This window comes from Marmota flaviventris, chromosome 11 (assembly GCF_047511675.1).
Source record: "Marmota flaviventris isolate mMarFla1 chromosome 11, mMarFla1.hap1, whole genome shotgun sequence".
Taxonomy (NCBI): domain Eukaryota; kingdom Metazoa; phylum Chordata; class Mammalia; order Rodentia; family Sciuridae; genus Marmota; species Marmota flaviventris.
This window is the reverse complement of record NC_092508.1, coordinates 23269483-23290306: the sequence shown is the minus strand read 5'-3', so window position 1 is coordinate 23290306 and position 20824 is coordinate 23269483. Positions and strand designations below refer to the sequence as shown.

The 20824-nt window shown below is 34.9% G+C and overlaps 1 protein-coding gene across 4 annotated transcripts in view; it reads right to left on the bottom strand.

The window, feature by feature from the left end:
* Positions 1–17: 17 nt before the first annotated feature.
* Positions 18–20824, bottom strand: part of Ikzf2 (IKAROS family zinc finger 2) — a 150759-nt gene continuing 129952 nt past the window's right edge. For all 4 annotated transcript variants that reach the window (XM_027941802.2, XM_071618841.1, XM_071618842.1 and 1 more), the window contains 2 exons: positions 14002–14145; positions 18–8305 (listed from right to left, as the gene is read on the bottom strand). In XM_027941802.2, the coding sequence (XP_027797603.1) occupies positions 7581–8305; positions 14002–14145 (869 nt within the window). In that variant the 3' untranslated portion in view covers positions 18–7580. The remainder of the gene's footprint in view (positions 8306–14001; positions 14146–20824) is intronic.

Genomic DNA, 20824 nt, shown 5'->3' with positions numbered 1-20824 from the left:
AAGTTTTTATAGCAAACTTTTTTATGTCAGAAGTTTATTTTATTGGTAAAATATTAAATAATATACAGAATTAAAAACTGCACTTACACTTCTGAGAAGAAATAAATCTTGGACAAATTATATGCTTGTTCCTGAGATTCCCTAAATTTATTCCAGTAGCTGTGCACTCAGACAGTACAAACCTTTATAATATAATCCTTTTCACAAAGTATTACAAAGTTTCTGCAGCTTCTTTAGTTGTACACACATACAGACACACACTCACACATGCATATACAACATTCATACACATATACACATTACCACATACATGCAAAAAGCATGTATGGGTGTGCATTAAAAACAAAGAAAATACAAGTCCCACATTTTAGTCTGCAGTGATAAACCTGTTTAGCGGAGGTCTCCAAATCAGTACATAGCAAGAGTGACTTGTCACACAGCTGCAAAGACTGTTTCAGCATTTCCATAGTAAACCCCATTTTCTGAGGTATGGTATTTGAGCCTTAAAAAAACTACATTACACTGAGCAAACCTGACATACAAGGTCTGGAATTTTAATTTTACATATATTTATATATATATTCTTTTTTAAACAATAGTTTTATTTTCCCAAATTATTAGTTTGAAAAAAAAATGAGGTTTACTGGTTTGACCTTTTTTTTTGTTTGTTTTTGTTTTTTTGCTTCTAAAACTCAGAATATCCTAGAAACTGTCAAGCAATTAGTCTTTAAAATCGTCTAATTACCTTTGGTATTGTTAAAGAAAAAAAAAATTTAAATGGCCAAGACACATACTGTACAAATGCAGTAACTGCCTTTAAAAGAAATGCCAAAGAAATGTCATTTTTTAACAAAACATGTATTTACATTACAGCAGTTTTACTACAGGAACACAGGTATTTAAAAAAAAGAAAAGAAAGAAAACCAGCACACTACATATAAATATGAACGATATGAAAATACTTCTTACTTAAATTTTGTATGAAAACAGGGTTGCTCCATATATTAAAAAAAATTTTCCCCAATAGGTGATGTACATTTAAAATTGACCTAAGTGCTTTCATAATTCATTTCCAAAAGATGAGAAATGAAATAAGAAATATTAAATATTAGTTTCTTAGAGCATTGGGCAGGATCTAAGAAAAATATTCAGTTTATCGGTATTTTAACTTTAGGTCACATTTCTCAGGCAAAGATAACTAAGTTCAGTGAAAATTTAGCCTAAATAAAGATAACACGTGACCAGACCAGGGATTTCTATGTTATCTAACCTTTTGATAGTGGAGTGTTTTTCTCTTTGCCTGTTGTGTCCCTTAACATACTAAGATTTCCACAGGTTTCTTTTTATCATTAGCTAAAGATAGAACAGTTCTGAAAAGAAAAAAAAAAAATCACCATAGTTTTTAAGACTTCAAGAGGAGTATTGCACTTGTAAAGAAGGAAAGTAGAGAATCTTTTAAAACCATTCTAGGATTGCAAATAACACATGGTCTAAAAGGTCCAACTGTTAAGAACAAACATGGGGCCTGAGGACCCCACCCCCCCACACCTGGAATATTATTATAGTAATGTTAAAGCATTCTTCTCCCAAAGTGGGAGAAAATTTAAGACTCTTTTCTCTACATTTTTAACATCTTTCTAAATACTTGCAAAAAATTGTTCAATCTCTCATGATTTACATTTTCAGAGGAAAGCCAAATCAAAAGGTAAAATCTGATAAAAAGGAAGGCAGATACACCATAGTTGGATTACATAATCTCTGGAGTCATATTTTAGGTACCCAATATTTGAAAGTGAAAGTAACACAAAGGTTATATAGCTTACTTTTTCAATCCAACCACTTTTCTTTTTAATATAAAACTACACTTGAGTATAAAAATATGTCAGCAGATTATACAGCCAACAAAAAATCACAAACAAAAAATTAAGACTGAAGGGAACAATGAATTTGAAGTAAGAGTTGACCTAATCTTCTAACCAGTAGGAGGAAAGCCAGGCAAAGGCATCCAGACACAGTGATGGAAGATGCACAGAGAGGAGAGAGAGGTGGGGAGAGTGTAAAGAATTTAAGAAGAGAATTTAGTCACAAAAAGGGAAAGTGATTTATGTTCAAAATCAAAGAGTGCTGGACAGACAATTTTTTTTTTCTTTTCTTCTTCTTTTTTTAATCATAGTTGCAGAATTTGAACTATTTTTTTAAAAAAAGAACAAAAGAAATCTACAACAAAAAATAAAATCGAGTCCTTCTCTTTTTACAGTGTATTTTTTTTTAATCCATTTCCAGTAAATTAAATTAAGTGAAATCCTGGTAAGTGCATAGTAGGGGATTCAGTGACCTCCACCTGTTCAAGAAGCACTTCTTTCTGTATGTCATGTGAGGTAATCTAAAGGCCCAATTTGCTGCAAACTGGCTTATTTGTACCTATATGAAGTTACATGCTACACTTTATGTGGTGTAGCAGAGGGCCTCTAAATTTTATGTTTTATTCACAATAAAAAGGACATCTTAGAAAACTAGTTATTCATGTACCATTCTGTATGGAATAAAGGTTAATTAATAACAAATTTATACAGAAAATATACAAATATGATGATATGGGGGAAAAATCCCATGAACAGAACTTATTTCTGAGAGTGCATGTGAAAAATATCCACAAACTTACAGTACAGCAAGATAAAACTAAAAAGCTACAAAGAGAATGTTATAGGAAACCTTATGGAAATTCCAAAATTTTAGGTTTCTGCAATAAATGTAAAAATATTCAAGGTGTCATTATTTGGCCTAGCAATACACTATGATAAAAAGAAACACTAGCATATCACAGCTTCTTGGTCATATGACATTTGCTTTACATAATCAGCAGCTCATATTTAAAAAGCTGTCATATCCTAACACATCCACTGCAGGTAATACACAACCATGGTCTGAAACCATTTGAGATTAGGCTTTGGAGGATAGCAATGTGATTTAACTGTTCAGTTTTGCTTCATTCAAGGAGAATTAATTATCTGCTTTTTTACATTATTCCATAAAACATTAACAGATTAGAAGATAGAGAGGTTCCAAGACTAGAATAACACTAGTCTGGGGATAAAAATTAAAAACAACACTGCATTTTTTTGGACTCAAAATTCTACTAATAAATCCTTGTGTGATACAGAACTTATTCTCTCTTAAAAACAAAACAAAAGCACATACCATAAATGAATTCACAGCTAAAATTTCACCCCACCTTCTATTTTACCTATATAATATTGGGATGGGATTCAAAAATACTATCAAACTAAAAAAACTAAAATTTGGTTTCAAAGTTTCCATTTGCTTTTAGCAGCTAAGCTGAAAGTTTCTGTATTGAAAATTGCTTTAGCAGTTTTCCCTAAGAACATAAAGATGAATTATACAGTATTCAATTTTAAGTAATTTTAAAAAATACACAATAAAAGTGTTGTAGGGCTAAAATAGCTAACCAACACTCTCAATGCATTTTAAAAAGGCACCAATATAAAAATGTTTATAAGTATTTAATACATTAAATTCAGGATTTTCAGAGACCAGTTACTGTATATTTTAATTATTTTGCAGAAACTGGAGAATTAAAAATATTTCTAAAATAACTTTTGTATGTACAAACTTCAATTTCACTCCCACTTTTTTTTTTCTTTTGCATTTGGAGAATTTTCTGCTATAGAACAATCAAACAGAGAGTACTTACTAAAATAATATATAAAATATAACTGAAGAGGACCACAAATGTAACTTTTTTAAAAAACAAAATGAACAATCCAAAGTTTTTAAAAAATGTAGGTAGCACCTCTCTTATAGTTTAAATTCTGTCTGTTAAAAATTAGGGGCATATAGTTTTTTATTTATATTTCTGCAGCCTCTTACGTTCTTTTTCTACCCCAACAAACCATTTGGAGATAGGATGAAATAAGATTTGGAAAATATTTAAAACATAATTTTTCATCTGGATGACTTATCTGGTGTAAATTTTGATAAACATCTATAAAATCTAAACACTTCATGGTTTGGGAGTTGTATAACTGAAACACAAAAACAATAAATTTTTAAAAGCTCATGAAAATATTCTTCTCTTTCTCTATTTACCAACAAGTAAAAGTTACTATTTTTTCTATATTTTCTTCCTTTTCAAAAATGAATTTATATTTCTTTAAATTTTTATCAATCATCTTAAATTTTTTTCATTGTTTCACTTTGTTCTGGAAGTAGATCATAAAGACCCAAAGATTTAAGTTTAATAATTGCCACTAGTCCTAAAGACACACTAGTAACATCTTATTATTTTTTAATACAATCAGGTATTAACTATAATTTTAAATCTCTATGTTCTTGTAACATCTAATATCTTTTTGCTTCTTGACTTTCCTTTTAAAGAATGTGTGTGATACACACGCACAGCACATGCACTGATTCATACAACTGCCTGTATGTATGTAAGACAGAAACTTCCTACTTTGTCCCCAATCCGGATTCTAGGCTCTCATTCTTCTATTTTGTCCCTCCAGAAAATTCTTAAGGGAATGTTTCAACATCTTCAAATCTCTTTCTTTCTATCCGCCTACTGGCCACTTTCATTGTTTTAAAAAGCCTACTATGGCTTTTTAAAAGAGACTATCACTATTCCAAAGAGGCAGCAACCTTTTCCAAAAAGAGCTGGAGATGAAAAAAAAATCTGGGCAAAATTAGGGCAAAGAGATGTGATGAATTTCTGGATTTTTGCCAGATTGGAAAATACAGAGGATAACCCATTTTCATGCCCCTCAAATACTTTCTGCACTGTGAAATCTCACCTAAATAAATTGGGCATACAACTGTTATGTAAAACCTTTGATTTATTTTGTGTCTGACCCTCGTATTTATTTTTAGGTGCTACCACGTTGCATATTTCCCTTTTTGATGAAGGGGCATGCAAATATAGCCATCCAGTGTTTCTCAGAAAGCACTGTGTTCACAAAAATTCTTTCTAACCTACAAATGTGAATTGACCTTGTCCTCATTTGTCCCAGACACACCTTGATCCATCATCTCTTTCTGTTCCTCATATCATGAAGCTAAGAAAATGCAAGTATACATTTGTAGCAAATATACATTCACAAGTATTAGCTCCTTTCAGTAAATAGTTTCTCATAAAAATGAAATCAGAAAAAGAGAGTGCATTAGTACTGTCTTCACAGGGGAACTATACAATTCTTTAGGTCCACCTAAATTCAGTTTCATCCCAGGGCAGGTAGGTAAGTGATTATTCAAGTGAAAAAAAAAAGAAATAAAATTCATAAATGATGCCAGCAGAAATTCATACACAGGCAAAATTGTGAACATAGTGACTGGCATCCAAATGTTTCCCTAAATTACAGTAAAACACAAAATCATGAGCCTTAAAATTATTTTAACCTCATCTAAAAGGAAAATAGAAATGTCATTTCAATTATGATTTGGAAGGAGTTAGGATAGGTGGGGGTGAGAAAGCCTCAAAGACATGCTTTATCTTTGAATAATGTTCACAATGTACCAAGGCATGCAGGAAAAAAAAAATAACAGTTGGCATTCTATACATCTCTGTTTTGGTGCATTTCTCAGATTTAAAGGAACAGTTTGGACATTTCTCCAAAAATAATTATAATAGAACTTAGTAAAAGAGAGAGCCAAATTATAACTATTTTTACCCAGTTATGTGTTAGTGCTTAGAAGTTGCTTAAATAAGCAAACGGTAAACTAGAAAATGAATTAACAGCAGCACTGGGGCCAGATTTGCTAATCTGACTACAGTTTTCTAGTCTTGATACTTCTCACACCACACTGTTGCATTCTATTTTATGATCTTTTAGAGCAGCAATTAGTTACTGCTTAATAGAAAGTTCAATATTCACAAATGTTTATCACATAATCCAGTCATGGTCAGGCCTGTTTTCCCCAAACACAAGCAGCAAGTTCTACCTTCCCCTGTTTCCCCTCAAATGACTTGAGAATCAGCATCACTTGGTTCCTCCCCTCTAATGCTGTTGAATGGAAAGAAAAAACAACAAAAAAAAAGAACACCCACATAAATGAAATTAAAATCTGCACATGAAATATGGCAACATATGTTCTGTATAAATTAAAAGATGGAAAATTCTGTACTAAGGGATTTACAGGGATGAATGTCTTTAAAAAAAAAAACACAGAAAAGTGTGCAGCACTTTTGCTTGAAGGTTCTGTCATATTCTATACTATAAGAAGGATAAGAGCAAATTTTGTTGCTTCTTTGATGTGTAGCCCAGTGAACAGATTACAAAGAAGTTCCCTTTTCTCTGCAGCAAAAGTAGTGAATATTGTTACTGAAGAAATACTAGAATAGCCCTAGTTCAATAACCTTGTAAGGTTCAAGTTACCACATTCAGGTCAAATAAGCAATTGCTTCAAGATTTTGAACGAAGTAGCCTATATAGCACAAGTTTTAGGACCTTCTACTCCAAGAGTAAAAGAGGAATGAACTATGGACACAACACTGAGTGGTCACAGCTTGAAAGAACCAGTGAAGAGAGAAATACCAGAAAAGGGATTTCTAGTGGGTTTTCCCCCTACTGTTAGCCTAATTATATTTTTCTGCTGACTGGTTAACACTGATTAAATGCTGATAAAGTGACTACTGTAAGCATACTTTTAGAAACAAATACACATACTATGCCGCCATCACAACTTTCAAAAAAAATCCCAAATTTATGAAAAGTGGAGTCCCACCTGGAAATTACTGACTGCCTCTTATCCCCTCTTGTAGACCATATGTTATTCTGAAAACTACATAAAAATACTATTAAAGGTGTTAAAAGTAAGGCTGCCAGGGTGTCTATAAAATGCCAGTCATCAAAACTATGGAAAAACAGTGCTTAAGTTTAGAAAAATAAGATCAAAGGACCTCAGATGTATTACAGTGGTCCTTAACTACCTGTAGTTTAAAAGTTTTGCTATATGGTACAGTGTAAAACATACTGAATTATAAATTCCGTAGGGGAAGTAAACATAGAACCCACGACGACTGAACTCATCCTAGGAGTTATCACTGAAAATAACAATGTGTTTGTATTCCATAATCTCTAAAGAACAAAAAACCAGTTTACATTTTGAAACAAGTTCTTCTTTGAAGAGTAAAATTACTTATACCATTTGAAATCGCTGAAGTCCTACCCAGAAAACCCTAAAATTTCCTGCCTTCCATCATAATCCTGAACATCAGTGGCAAATTAGAATATCTTAGGTGAATCTATATGAATCAAGTGATTTTTTCAAAGCACGGTATACCTTATATCTATATGTGGCAGATATGAACTGCTTTAAGTTCCCATAAAATAAACAAGCCAAGTTATCAGGAAACAATATTCCCTGTCCCTTCTCTCTTCTGCTTCTTCCTCATTGTAATTAGGCAGAGCAAATGACACTGCGTCCACAAAATAAGAATTATTGACAGTAATAATATTTTTTAAAAAACGGTATGCCAACATCTGAGGGAAGGTGGGATTGTAAGTGCAGTATTTCTTCATGTGCAGTCCTTTACTTCATAGGGGTCCCTTTTGGAATGAAAAGGCCTAGTGGAATGTGTGCTCCCCTCGAACAATGTGTGATGAAAACTCGTAACGGTCCTGGCTTCGATAGCCACAGATGTTGCATTCCAGTGGGTCCCGGTAGCCATGGCAGCCCATGTGAATAGTATACATGACATGGTCTAGGAAAAGGACTCGGCAGTGCTCACACTTGAAGGCCCTTATCTGTTCTCCTTCTCCATTAAAAACCTTATAGATGTCCTTCAGTGAGCCCTTGGGAGCCTTGGTGGTATCCAAAGCCTTGACATCCTCCTTCATGTAAGCTGGGCTTTGTTTCCTCTTGGGATTTAAGGCAGGGTTTCCTTGGTAGGACTGGTGGTCATCATGGCTGCTTTCTGAGTCAGTTGAATCCAGGCAGCTATTGCTGGGAGAGGCCTCTCTTTCCTGGGGTCGACTCTTTGGTCTGATGAGAGAGATAGGGCCATCCATGTTGTTTTCATGACTATCAGAGGTTTCCCTGCTAATGGGTCTTTCTATCCTGTTTGGATGATAGACCTGAGAATAAGCTGAGCTTATAACTGGGGCCACCTCAGCGATTGTGCTTGGCGGGTGCGGCATCAGAGGGTGAAGGGCCTCAGCTCCAAGGTAGGTGATTGCATTGTTGATGGCTTGGTCCATCATGTGAGACTGCATCAGCTCAGCCTCCTTCTCATATGTTAAGTTCATATCAAAATGAATATCTGGGTAGCTGAATCGCATGAGCTTTTCCCCTGGAAGGAGGAGAAAGAGAAAAGAAAAAGGAAAAAATAATGAAATCAGTTAACGGATTAAAAGTTATAAAAGGGAATAAAGTTAAGAAATCACTTCCATTTTTCCATAAAATGATATATCTTTTTCTTCAGATCCAGTGTTTGGGCTCTTTACTTTTGCTGAGACCCAGAGACATTCTAACTATGAAAAGAGAACTAGTCACAAAAAGTCATGTGAACTTATTCTAATGCCATCACAAGACCACATTTAGCCCGAAAGGTATGTTTATCTTGTTTTCACTTTCTATTGAATTTCTTACTTGCATAAAGCTTAGGGACTCTAGCAAAAGAATAAATATGAGGTGAAAATAAGTCAGAGACTATGCTTGATTTGCATATTTCAAACACAGTGACCAAGCTACTAAGATCATGAAAGCAAGAGTTATTTGGTTATAATAGCTCACATCACTCTTGTGTAGGATTAATTTGGTTTATTTTACTGTTATTTGAGAAAAACGTCAACACAATGTATATCATTGTGAAGGATTCAAAAAAGTCCTTATTAGAATACTTTAAAAAATTGCATCACCTAGTAAAATGAAGTTTGAGGCTACCTAAAAATAAGTTGGGGGGCTGGAGTCATGGCTCAGTGGTAGAGCGCTTGCCTGGCATGTGTTAGGCCCTGGGTTCGATCCTCAGCACCATATATAAATAAATAAAAGATCCATTGACAACTAAAAAAATTAAAAAAATAAGTTAGGGGTTATTTCTACATGTACTTGCTCATAATCTTGGAGGATCTCGTGTTTTATAACTTTGTTGCTAAAAATTGACAGTTACTCATTTTTACATCATCACTTTCTTATTCAGATATGCGTGATGATGCTGTTATGGACATACATTGTTAGTTTTCTGTGCTTTTTCTTGCTTAAAATATCTTTGTGGTTTTTCTTTAATATCTACTTAAATGAATATAATTTTACTCTAATATTCAATATAATGCCTGAACATTAACTATACAACAGTTTTGGTACCTGAAATAGGAAAGGTAACTTTAATTTTTCTCAAAGTATTGCAGATGACAGAATAGTTTCTCAATTAAAAATTCTGTCACTAAAACAATGTGGTATTTGTCTAGTTATTCCGATAGGTAAATCTTATAGATAAATGTTTCTTAAAAATATATGTAGAATTCTTACATTTAGTATGCTAAATATAATTTATAATCATGATAGCAAAAGTGGATCCAGAGAGCTGCATTCTGGAAAAGCACATTCAGGTAGTCAGTATTATTTCAGATTTGAAGAAATGGCTCCAAAGACAGATCAGGGTAATGATTGGAGTAATAAAAAATTGAAGAAAAAATGATGAGAAGTTATTTCATGGCATCCAATTTAAGATATTGTAATGTCAAGAGTTTCAAAGTTACATTACATAAACCTGATCTATATTCTCAAAGAGCTTACAGTTTTGAGGGAATGACAGCAATTTAATGACCATTTATAATACAGCTCAGTGTATGCTATAGGGTCAAATAAGAGACATATTTAACTCATACTAGGGGAGTAAAGAAAGACTTCACGAAGAAGGTGGTGTCAGGAATAAGAATGTGGTGGCCAACACTAGTGAAGCAAAGAAACGTGGGGGTAGAGCCTCTGGTGGGAAAGCTCAGGCAAGAGGGCATGACTTATAAATAAGGAAGTGCTTATATTTCAGCAGACCTGAGAGGAAACAGATAATAAAGATGAACCAGATAATATAATACAGGGCTCATTCACAGCAAAGGAATTGGAATTTTATCCTAAGAGCAACAGGAACTGAAGGGGTTAAACAGGGAAATAGTCTGATTAGATATTCATTTAACAAGAGGATTTAGGAAGTTGCGATCACGATCAGGGTGGCTTGAACTGTGTAATATCAGTGCAAGTGGAGAAAAAACCAACAGAATGGATTTTAAAATGAAATGTATTTTTAAATGAAATTTTAAAATACAGTAGTCAGGGCTTGATGTTTATCTAGATGTAGACAACGAGAAAGAGAAAGGAAGCATGAAGCACAGTTTTCTGGCTTGGGAAACTTAGTGGATGACAGATAAAAAAGATGATAAATTCAGTTTGGGGGCTCTATGAGAAATAGTCATTCCAGTAAGCCCCTAGATAAAGTGTCAAACTTAGGAGAGAGATCTGGGTTTAAGATGTAGACATGAGAGTCATCAGTTGATAGAAGTTGATCTGAAGCATGGGACACACTATTATCACTCAGCAACAGGTAAACTGTGAAGAAGAGTCAGAAATAGAACCTGGGAAACAATTTTATGTCATCTTATAGATAAAGCCAACTGGTATTCCTGAACTTGGCATCATGTTTAGAAAGCTCTAGGCCTTGCCCATCATGGAATGAGGAGTTTCTAGGGCTAAAATAATGGGCTAGGGTTGTAGCTCAGAGGTAGAGCACTCGTCTACCATGTGTGAGGCACTTCGTTCAATCCTCAGCATCACATAAAAATAAAATAAAGATATTGTGTCCATCTGTAACTAAAAAATGAATTTTTTTTTTTTAAAAAAGAATGTGCCTATCAGGCTCACTGCCCAGACCATAGTCTGGGAACTTTCAGACCCCAGAATTCCTTTATCAAATGGCTCCAAGTGTGCTTCCAGTCTGTACAGTTTTGTTCATGAGTTCCATTCTCCTGAATACCAACTGTGCCACTGATGAGCATTCACCTAAGCTTGACGCATGGCCATGATACTACTCTTTTTGTGATAGGTGTGCAGTATAAAAAGAATTTGGAAATGCAAGACAGGAGTGTCTAAATGTGTGCATGAGCACCATTCTGATAACAGAGAACCAAGAATCGGTCTAAGGGAGGGGTCTGGCTGCAGGCCAGAAGGTGGTTCTGCTCATGCTGCCAATGTCTGGTGTGGAGTACTAAGGAATCTGAGAATCCTATATTTATGTGAACTTAGCCTTCTAAGTTAGGAGGGTAGAACATCTGTTTTTCAGCTTTATTTAAAATAGTAAACTATTTAGACATATGAATGGCGTCCTCCATTGTACTCTACTTCTGCACAGTTGAAAAGGATAAGTACACAGAGAGGAATAAGAAGAAGCAATGAGGGAAGCTGGCTGGAGGAAATGAAGGAGAGATCAACGTCATGGAGCCAAGAAAAGATTATGTTCAGAAGGAACTGACTATTCAAAAGTGGCAAATGCTCGCCAGGAGTTGGGTAAGAGATACAGCCTAAAAGGGTCCACTGGACTTGGCACTGTGAAAGAAAGCTGCAACATCCAGAGGATAATTTCAGTGGAGCATAGGGAAGAAAGGAGGTTACATGAACTAGGATAAAAGAAAAAGAAAGAAAGAAGTCATGGAAAGTAGGTACATAATTCTTTCAACAATTCCATTTTTGAAGAGAAAGAGAAAGTAGGGGGTGATAACTAGAAGGAGACTTGGGCTTGAAGGAATTTTTAAAAGGTTATAATTTATCACCTTAAATACTGATAGGCAAGTGAGAAAAAGGAAAACTAATCATGTGAGGTATCTGGGGGGACATAATAGAAAAATTCCAGACACCAAAAGAGAGAATCGGAGGGATAGTGCTTTTACTGAAATAAGGAAATAAAGACTAAAATATTAACAAAGATGCACATGATCCTATAGGATTGGTAATATATTGAAATCTTTTCAACTCATTCCCTAGGCATAAGATATGAAGCTTGCAGAGAACAAAGGTTCAAAATAGCAGCAGGAGAGAAGTTTGGGGAGAGATTAGAGGAGTGCTGCTACATAGTATGGATGGACCAGCTGATACTGGAGATTAGTTAATCATTTATCTATTGACTGTGGGATTTTTCTCCAAAGTACTAGCCGCGCTGAGGTATAAATATGGAAAAAATGCTCAGTCAGCTCCATGAGATAGTGAGGTTTCACCAAGAGAAGGTGGCAGGACAACAAGGCAGGAGTCAAGCATGTTAGCATGAGAGTGCCAGAAGACACAGAATGCATAAAGTGCATAGATCATTGGCCAGGAGACCTTGACAAGGTCAAAGAATAATATTTAAATGAGGGAGATGGAAAAAAGGAATTTTGGGCAAGTATGGAATGATGAAAAGTTTCATTTCAAGAACAAGCACTGAAATAGTCACTGTGCTATTCTTTGCTATATCTTCTTAGGATAGAATCCAAATAAAGAAAAAAAAATCTCATTCTTCATAAAAACATCTAATGTCATTACTTTAGACTCATACTGTAATTTTCTAAAAATCTGTCTCTTTTCTAAGGAATATAATTAAGAGTAGCATTTCCGTCTTAGGAAACATGACAAAAATGTTACAAAGAATAGACTATATAAATTCAGAAGACAAAGAAGAATACTAACAAATTTCTTATTTTTCCAACTATACTTAGTGTCTAGTTGGATATAAGCATTTGATGTCCTTCAATAAATTAATTTTTAAAAAATAAATGTAATGGTTTCTGATCTCCCATCTCCTGTTTTCCCTCCTCCTCCCCCTCAAAGATACCTATAAAAAAGAAGAAAGGGTAACAGAAAGAAGTTCCCAAGGTAGGGCTCTGAGTACAGTCTTGAACTGACTTAATATGACCCCTAGAGTCACTCATTAGGCTTCTTTCAGTGAGTTCTTACTAAATTCCACCAGCTGGTCATAAAGCAGTATTTTGTTGATTTGTTGGTTCTTCGATTTTAGATAGAAAGGAAACCTTCTCAAAACGTTATGGAAACAGAATTTTATTACTCCTTCCTTTCTGAAGTAACCAAAGAAAAGGTTTTCTCCTAATCACCCCTCAATCAGGATGTCCTACAATGCTGAATTTAGAATGTGAGAATCTGTTTTAGTACTTTTCTCTTCTTATTTTTACCTACACATAAGTCTTCAAGAATATATATATTAAATACACAGTGAGTGACATTTCTTTAACAAATCTTTCTGTTGAATATAAGTTTACTTTCTAAAAAAAAAAAAGCTGATTTTTTTTTTAAATCCTTAGAGACACTCTATGACTTACAGCATGCATTTAGAATGATGCCAGCACTGGGCGTACCAAAGAATATCTAAGGGTTTGGATATGAAAAGGGCAAGTCTAAATATATGATATCTAATCTTTTCAGTTCAAAATCATAGGCTGGATGGAAAACAAAGATCAAAATATACAGTATAGATTCACATGAGAAGTATCTTGAATGTAGGTTGCTACATTATTTTTCTAATGTAGAATTCTGGGGAAAAAAATCTCTTAATTCTAGATCAAATACTAAAAGAATTAATACCATGTTAAAAAAAGTAAAAATCCTGGTATTACTGCCAAATTAAAAACAGTTATAAAGCTGGCTAAAAGGCTAGATCATAGGGCCCTTATAACGTGTAATTATTTTTTAATAATATTTTATTTTGTATGTTATTTCAATTTATATATTATTATATTTTTAGATGGAGACTGATGATTAGCAGTCTTTACTTCTCTTTCTTATGCTTGTATATCTAAGGGTGTGTTTGTGTGTGTAAATAAGTGTGTTTATGTGTGTGTGTGTAAATAAGTGTGATGTCGATGGAGTATCAGGGAGTAGAAAAGAAAAATGGAGAAGAGATGAATATTTTTTCATGACCTAAGATGTCCCATATATATTTCTAATACATAGTAACTTGCCTTTCCAACTGAGGACACCTGGTAAAGAAACAAAAGCATTTGCACTGCTTACCCACAAACTTTTGTGGAGTGGAGCTTTTACGTTTTCCCATATTCCCCGTGAGCTTCTCTATGACAGCAGGTCTCTCAAAAGGCACCAGAGAAATATTGTTGTCCATAATAGGCTCTTGATCCTTACAATCTTCCATAGGAGGTACTATATAAAACCACACAAAAAGGCATTCTGGTAATTTCTTCAACAATTTGAAAGATACAGAGATAAATTTGCCATTCCAATATGCTATAAAAAACATAAGCTAGTATGTTTGAATGAAAGCAAGTAGAAAGAATAATCTCTAGTGTGAAAGAATACTGTTTAATTTTACACACACATACACACACACAAAGTACACACACATTCAGTGGAATTCATTTTTATCTGAGTTTCTCTCAGATCAATAACATAAACTGTTGGCACTATTTGTGGCAAACATGTTCATCTGATTTCTCATATTTTGCCTAAAATTGTTTTGAACACTGATTAAAATCAATAATTCAAGGCTACATTATTTTAAAGGCTTTGGAGATTATCTTTATAAAACAACTTTAGAAAGTCAGCTTGTTTCAGAGAAAACCTTAACCAGACACTCAGAATAACAGCAAAATATTTTTTGACCATTTCCCCGCCACCCCAACCCCCATGTATTTTCCTGCAGCAGATTTTCTGTTTGATGAGCTGTTAGCCTTATTGGCAGTAACTTAAATACCTGCACAAAGCAGCTTTCATGGGGAGATCCAATTCTGAACATGTCTATGCATAGTAAATGGTGGCAGCTTTATGATCGTAATTTATTTTAAAAAGAGCTCTTTAGCAAGATAAAACAATCCATTTCCAAATTGGCACATTGGCTCACTAAACTACTGCTCTAATTCATTTGACATAAACTCCAGGGCTCCTCTCTACTCGTCCCATTTGTCTAAGTTGCTATGGGCTATTATGTCAGGCCTTAGATATTGACATTAGATACTGATGTTCATAGTATAGATAATAAAGGTTGTTTTTGAGTAGAAATACTGGCCAAAGATTTTGAATTAAGAATAGGGTAACATTTTCAATCAGATTTAGCTGATTAAAACTAATGTTCAAAGGAAAGACCTAAAGGTTCCATATCTTTAGCTATCTTTACTTATTCAGCATGCACTGAAAAATTATTTACTTTGGTCCATTAATTTGTACAGGATAGTCCCACTGTGTGAAACATAATGTATTCTCATTCATAAGGGGATCCTGGTGTTATGCACTACAAGTAAGAAAGCAAAGATGAAAGGGAAGAAAATTGAATGTCCAATTCAGGTAACTCATTTAATAGCCACTAGCAGGTTGCTAATTTTGAAGAAATGAAAAATAGCATCACGAAAGGTTTCCTTAGTTTGGACAATTTAAGGAAATTAACATTCAATCTATATAACACATAGATTGGATGGGCCAGAAAAAGTTAATCTTCAATCTATGTTTAATAAGAGATATTCTGGCTATAAATAGCAAGAAATATTACAACTATTGGATATTAATATGGAAAAACAATTCCAAAAAGAGATTCAGTAAGAAGGAAACATAGGTAATTTTCTATACCAAAATTAATCATGGTATTATCAATGAGAAATGTGTATCTCAAAACATTACCTATAACTTTCTCTTTCTCCCCCAACCCCTCTTTATTTCTTCTGGAAGTAGAACCAGGACCTCATACATGATAAGCAAGTGCTCTACCACTCAGCTACATCCCCAGCCTTTTAAAAATATTGTGAGACAGGGTCTTACTAGCCTCAGCTTTTGAGTAGCTGGGATTATGGGTGTGCACCACCAAGCCCAGTATTATGAAATCTGTCAACAACTAAAAGAAAAAAATTACTTAAGAGAAAATCAAGAGATTCTAAAAAGAAAGCAAAGAATTTTTTAAAACAATCAAGAATGACCACACAATTTAGAATAAATGGTCAGGAGAATGGAATGGTGGTGGTGATGTGGTGGGGAGCCAGGTAATATGAAAAACAGATTATGGTCAAAATCTTAACTTTTTGGAGAAGGAGTAGTAGATTCACAGGAATTTATACTGCATTATTAAAATAACTCCAAAACTAAAGTAGTTCATGGGTGAAACAAAGATGAAAATATATCACAGACCTAGATTCAAAATGAAAAAATTTTTGCAAGAAAAAAAATTGTCGTAAACTTTGCTAAAAAAACAGCAAAAGTGGTTAAAGGGGTTTGCCCCCCAAATTGAATATGCTAACTAGTTCTGAAATGAGTAATCTAAAACTTGGCAGTTCTGGTCTAAGTCTTACCCTGAATTTTCGTATTTGCACACATTTAACACTCAAAACGAAACCTGGGTGTGGGAACTGTCCCACACCACATCCACCTCAATTCAGATGATTTGTCCCAAGTTCAATGAAGCTCATGTAAACTGAAAACAATGACTTTGGCAGAGCTCTGGTTTAATCTCTTCTTTATAACAGCCCTTATGGCCCAAATTGATCTTTTACCATGCCAGCAATAATAACGGGTATATACTAGGTGCTAAGTACTATTTTAAGACGTCACATTTAATAATTCTTTTAATTCTTTCAAAAACCCCATGAAATTGGTGTCATTACCATCTTATTTTACAGAGGGGAAACAAAAATCTGGCTACCTTAAGTAATTTCTTCCATGTTGTGTTTACTTCTAGTTAGGAGGGAATGTTATTACTAGGAGGTCTGGATCCAGAACCTGACCTCTTAACCACTATGCTATCCTGTTCTTTGTAGATGTCTCTTAAACACTGACATCTTATAAACCAGTTGACATATCTGTTAATGGAAAAACACTGATGCTCTTTTACTCAATTATGTAATCACGTAATCTGATTTTTTTCACTTTCATGAATCTGGGAGCAGCTGAACAAAATGTTTCTGTATATATACTGCTTAAAACACAAAGCAAATTCTCTAGGTATCTGACATCTCAATTGCATTTATCCTATTGTAAGACATTTAGCTAGGCTAAAAACATACCAATGTGCTTAACTTCACTTGTTTGAGCAAACTTCATAATCAAAGATCTTTTTTGACCTTATTTATTTTTATACTTGCATTGTATCAGTTTCGTCACATTGATGAACCATAAAGGCAGAACCATAATAGTACTCCCAATATAGCTTTTACTTTCCTTCCTTCCAGACTGGGGATCGAATCTAGGACCATGTGCATACCAGACAGAAACTCTACCACAGAGCAACATCTCTATCCCTCTGTAAAAATTTATTTTGATATAGGGTTTTGTTAACTTGGCCTGACTGGCCTCAAACTTGTGATCCTCCTGCCTCAGCCTCCCAAGTAGCTGGGATTATAAGCATGCACCACCACAGTGGCCCTAACATGCATTTCATTTGTTGGTTGGTTGGTTTTGTTTGGTTTTTATCTTAAAATTCAAATTCCAAGAAGAAACAGAACGAAGGACCTATATTAAGTCACAGGTATACCCCTGGACAGGACAGGGCTGCGGAACTGCACTGACATCCCCAATAGCTGCATGCAATGGGAGAAAGTTCTCAAAAAGGAACGTGGAACTCATATTATCAAGAGAAGAGGGAAGGGACATCAGGCAGGCAAAACAGATGTCTTGAATTTTGTCACAAGTTTTCTCCATGTCACTAAATCTAAAACCAAAACTTCTCATTTACATGAGTTATTTTCTTGACAGCATTCAACAGTGCTGATACTCGATTTGCTTCTGATACCTCATACCCGATACTGTTTTTACTCATCTTCATTGCTCTCTTATTATTCCCAGTGTGTTCTTGGCCTTCTAGGTGTCTCAATATATTTATCTGTATTGCCTTCACTGTGGTTTGGATATGTTCATGTGCTAGAAACTTGGTCCATGATGTAACGATACTGAAAGATGGTGGGGCCTAGTGGAAGCTGATTAAGTCACTGGGGCACAGACCTTGTGAAGGGATTAAAGCTAGTCTCACAGAGTGGCTTAGGTTTCGCAGGAGTGGATTAGTTCCCAGGAGACTCAGCTGATAAAAAGAGAAAGCTCAGTCCCTCTTGGCTCTCTCGCTTCTGCTCTCATCATGAGAGTTCTCTCTTATACATGATTCCAACACATGATGCTATATGACATGAGGCTCCTCACTAGAGGCCGAAGTCAGTGTCTTGCTCTTGAGCCTCCAAAACCATCATTCAAATTGAACCTCTTTTCCTTATAAAATACCCAATCTTAGGTATTTTGTTATAGCAACTTAAAATGGATTAAGATACTTTATTAAAACCTATTACTTCATACTACCTATATAATGATGGCTACCACATCTTTATTTCCTACTCAGACCTCTCTCAGAAGCTCAAGATATGTATGTTTGTTTGTGTGTATTTTTCAACTTTTTCCTGGACAGTTTTGCTTGACTATCAAAGATGTGTTCAAGGGCTGGGGATATAGTTCAGTTGGTAGAGGGCTTGCCTCATATGCACAGGGCCCTGGGTTCTAATCCCCAGCACCACCAAAAAAAAAAAAAAGATGTGTTCAAAAACTGAAATCTCCCTTTGGTTCCCAAGCCTATTTTTCTAACTTCCATCCCAATAAATAGCACTATGAACTATTCCATCATTCATGCTGTATACCTGTGGTTAATCCCAGATTTCTTCCTCTCATCCTGTTTCAGGCCTTGCCTCCTCCCTACCACATCTCATTACAAACACTCATAAAGGTACCAAGTGTTTTAGAATCCACATCTGCAGCTGCTCTCAATTACCTAATCTTTCTATATATTCCAGGCCACTGAGCCCCCCTACACCACAGCAACAATCTCCTGGTTGGTCTGTGTTTCTTGACTCCTCTGATCTGTGTCCATATTTCTATCAATAAAATATAAATGCAATCCTATCTTTTAGGTTAAAGTACAAAATTCTTTGCCTAGAACAGTAGGCCCTGGATGTTTGGTACAGAACATATATCTTTACTCTCACAACCTTCTCTTGTCTTTACAAATTGGGCTCCAAATGTACAAATTTCCTATCAGGTCCTTAGCTCTCCGTGGTCTTTTAGACTTTTGTTTCTTCATATATGCTATTCACTCTGCATGAAATGCCACTCTCCACTTACTAGCTTGTTATTTTTACCTTTCAAACTTTACATAAATTCCCCTAGAAATTCTTCTTGGAAATCCAGTCTGATTTAGGTACCTGTCCTCTGTGCCCTGTGACACTTGCCACACGGTCCTCTAATTGTTGGTTTATTGGTTGTTTCTTCCAATAGTTGGTAAAAGCCTCAGAGATGGCAATTTATTTGACTTTCTATGTGAGACACTCTATTCAATGGATCTTTACAATATAACTTACCAAAGGAAATGATGTCACACAATGGACATAAGACAAAAATACTAAATAGAAAGTTTGTAAACTCTCAATTATACCTCCATGGTTGGGGAAAAGAACCTCCCTTTCCAAAATAATCCAAAGTGCAAACCTATGAAATCATAGCTTTCAAGTTGGCTGACTTTCTGGTTCACACTTTGATTTTTGTCTTCTGGAAAGAAGGCAATTAATTACACAGTTTGGTTTTTAAAGCTTTGTCTTCAAGCTGAGCAGTCATGAAAAATGAGCATAAAGACAACACAGAAATAAGATAAATAATCTGCCACGAAAACCAATTCATTGTTATCTGTATTTCTGAAACTAAAAGTCATGAAATTCCTCTCCTTTCCTCAAAATCAATCAACATTTATAAAAACTTTTTATTCAACTTCCTAAATATGTTTTTAATGTTCCTCTCAGAGTCTTGTCCCACCACTGCGCCTTCATCTTTTCCTTGGCACTATCACTTTGGGTCTCTCCTTACACTCACGCCCTGCGCCAGACAGATGTCAGTCCTCTATTCTACATCGGTGACATTTGTGTTTCAAATATGCACATTTGATTAGCCGGTGGTTTCCCATCACTATGTAGTGTTGAGACTTCATTAGTAAAAAAGACTCTGCTTCTGCATCACGGTCTCCTAAACTCAGTCTTATTTCCTGCCACTCCTTTAGCTCCAATCATACCCAGTGTCAAATAATCTGTTAAGGATTCTTTATTCCTTCAAGCCTCTTCCCTGTTCTCTGCATGGAATGAGCAGCCTCTGTGTCCTGTCAGATACCTGTGACTCTTACCATCTCTAATGCTCATATCAAAACACTGTGTCATATAAGAAGCTTTCCTTGTCTTCTCCATCAGGCTACCCCTACATCCATGCTCCCAAACTGCAAACACATCTTTATTAACAATTTTGCTTCGTTTCATCTTATTATATTTAAAATGTATGTTTTTCCTAACAGAATGTAAGTATACAAAAGACATTGTGTTCATTTATCTTTAAATTCCCTAAATGTTTCATAGATCTTGGCAAAGAGCAAGCAAGCCCTCAATAAATGTTTTCTGAATGAAGTGGAAGAATGTCTTTTTTTTTTTTTTCCTTCAGACATTTCCTTAATAGAAGAGCCAATATGGGATGAACTTGTTTTGGAAAAGAGATGTTAGGAAAAATAACTCTATTAGAAATGAACAAAAATTCCCTTTATAGATTTAACAGCAACCACACTAACTGGCAACCCTAACTCCTACCACTAAAAGGGAAAGAAAAGAAGTAGATAATATATAGCAGGAAAAGAAGAGAGGGATGGGATAAATATGAATTTTATTGTGGCTCTGTTGAAAAGGAGACCTTGGCCATGCTATGCGTGTGTGTGACAAGATTAATGATGAACTTATGTGGTTTCTACATACAGTTTTCTCTCTCATGGATGTACCAACTCCTACCTCATAAAGTCAACTCTTCATTAAGCAGGTCAATAAAAGAAAAAGGAGATTAATGA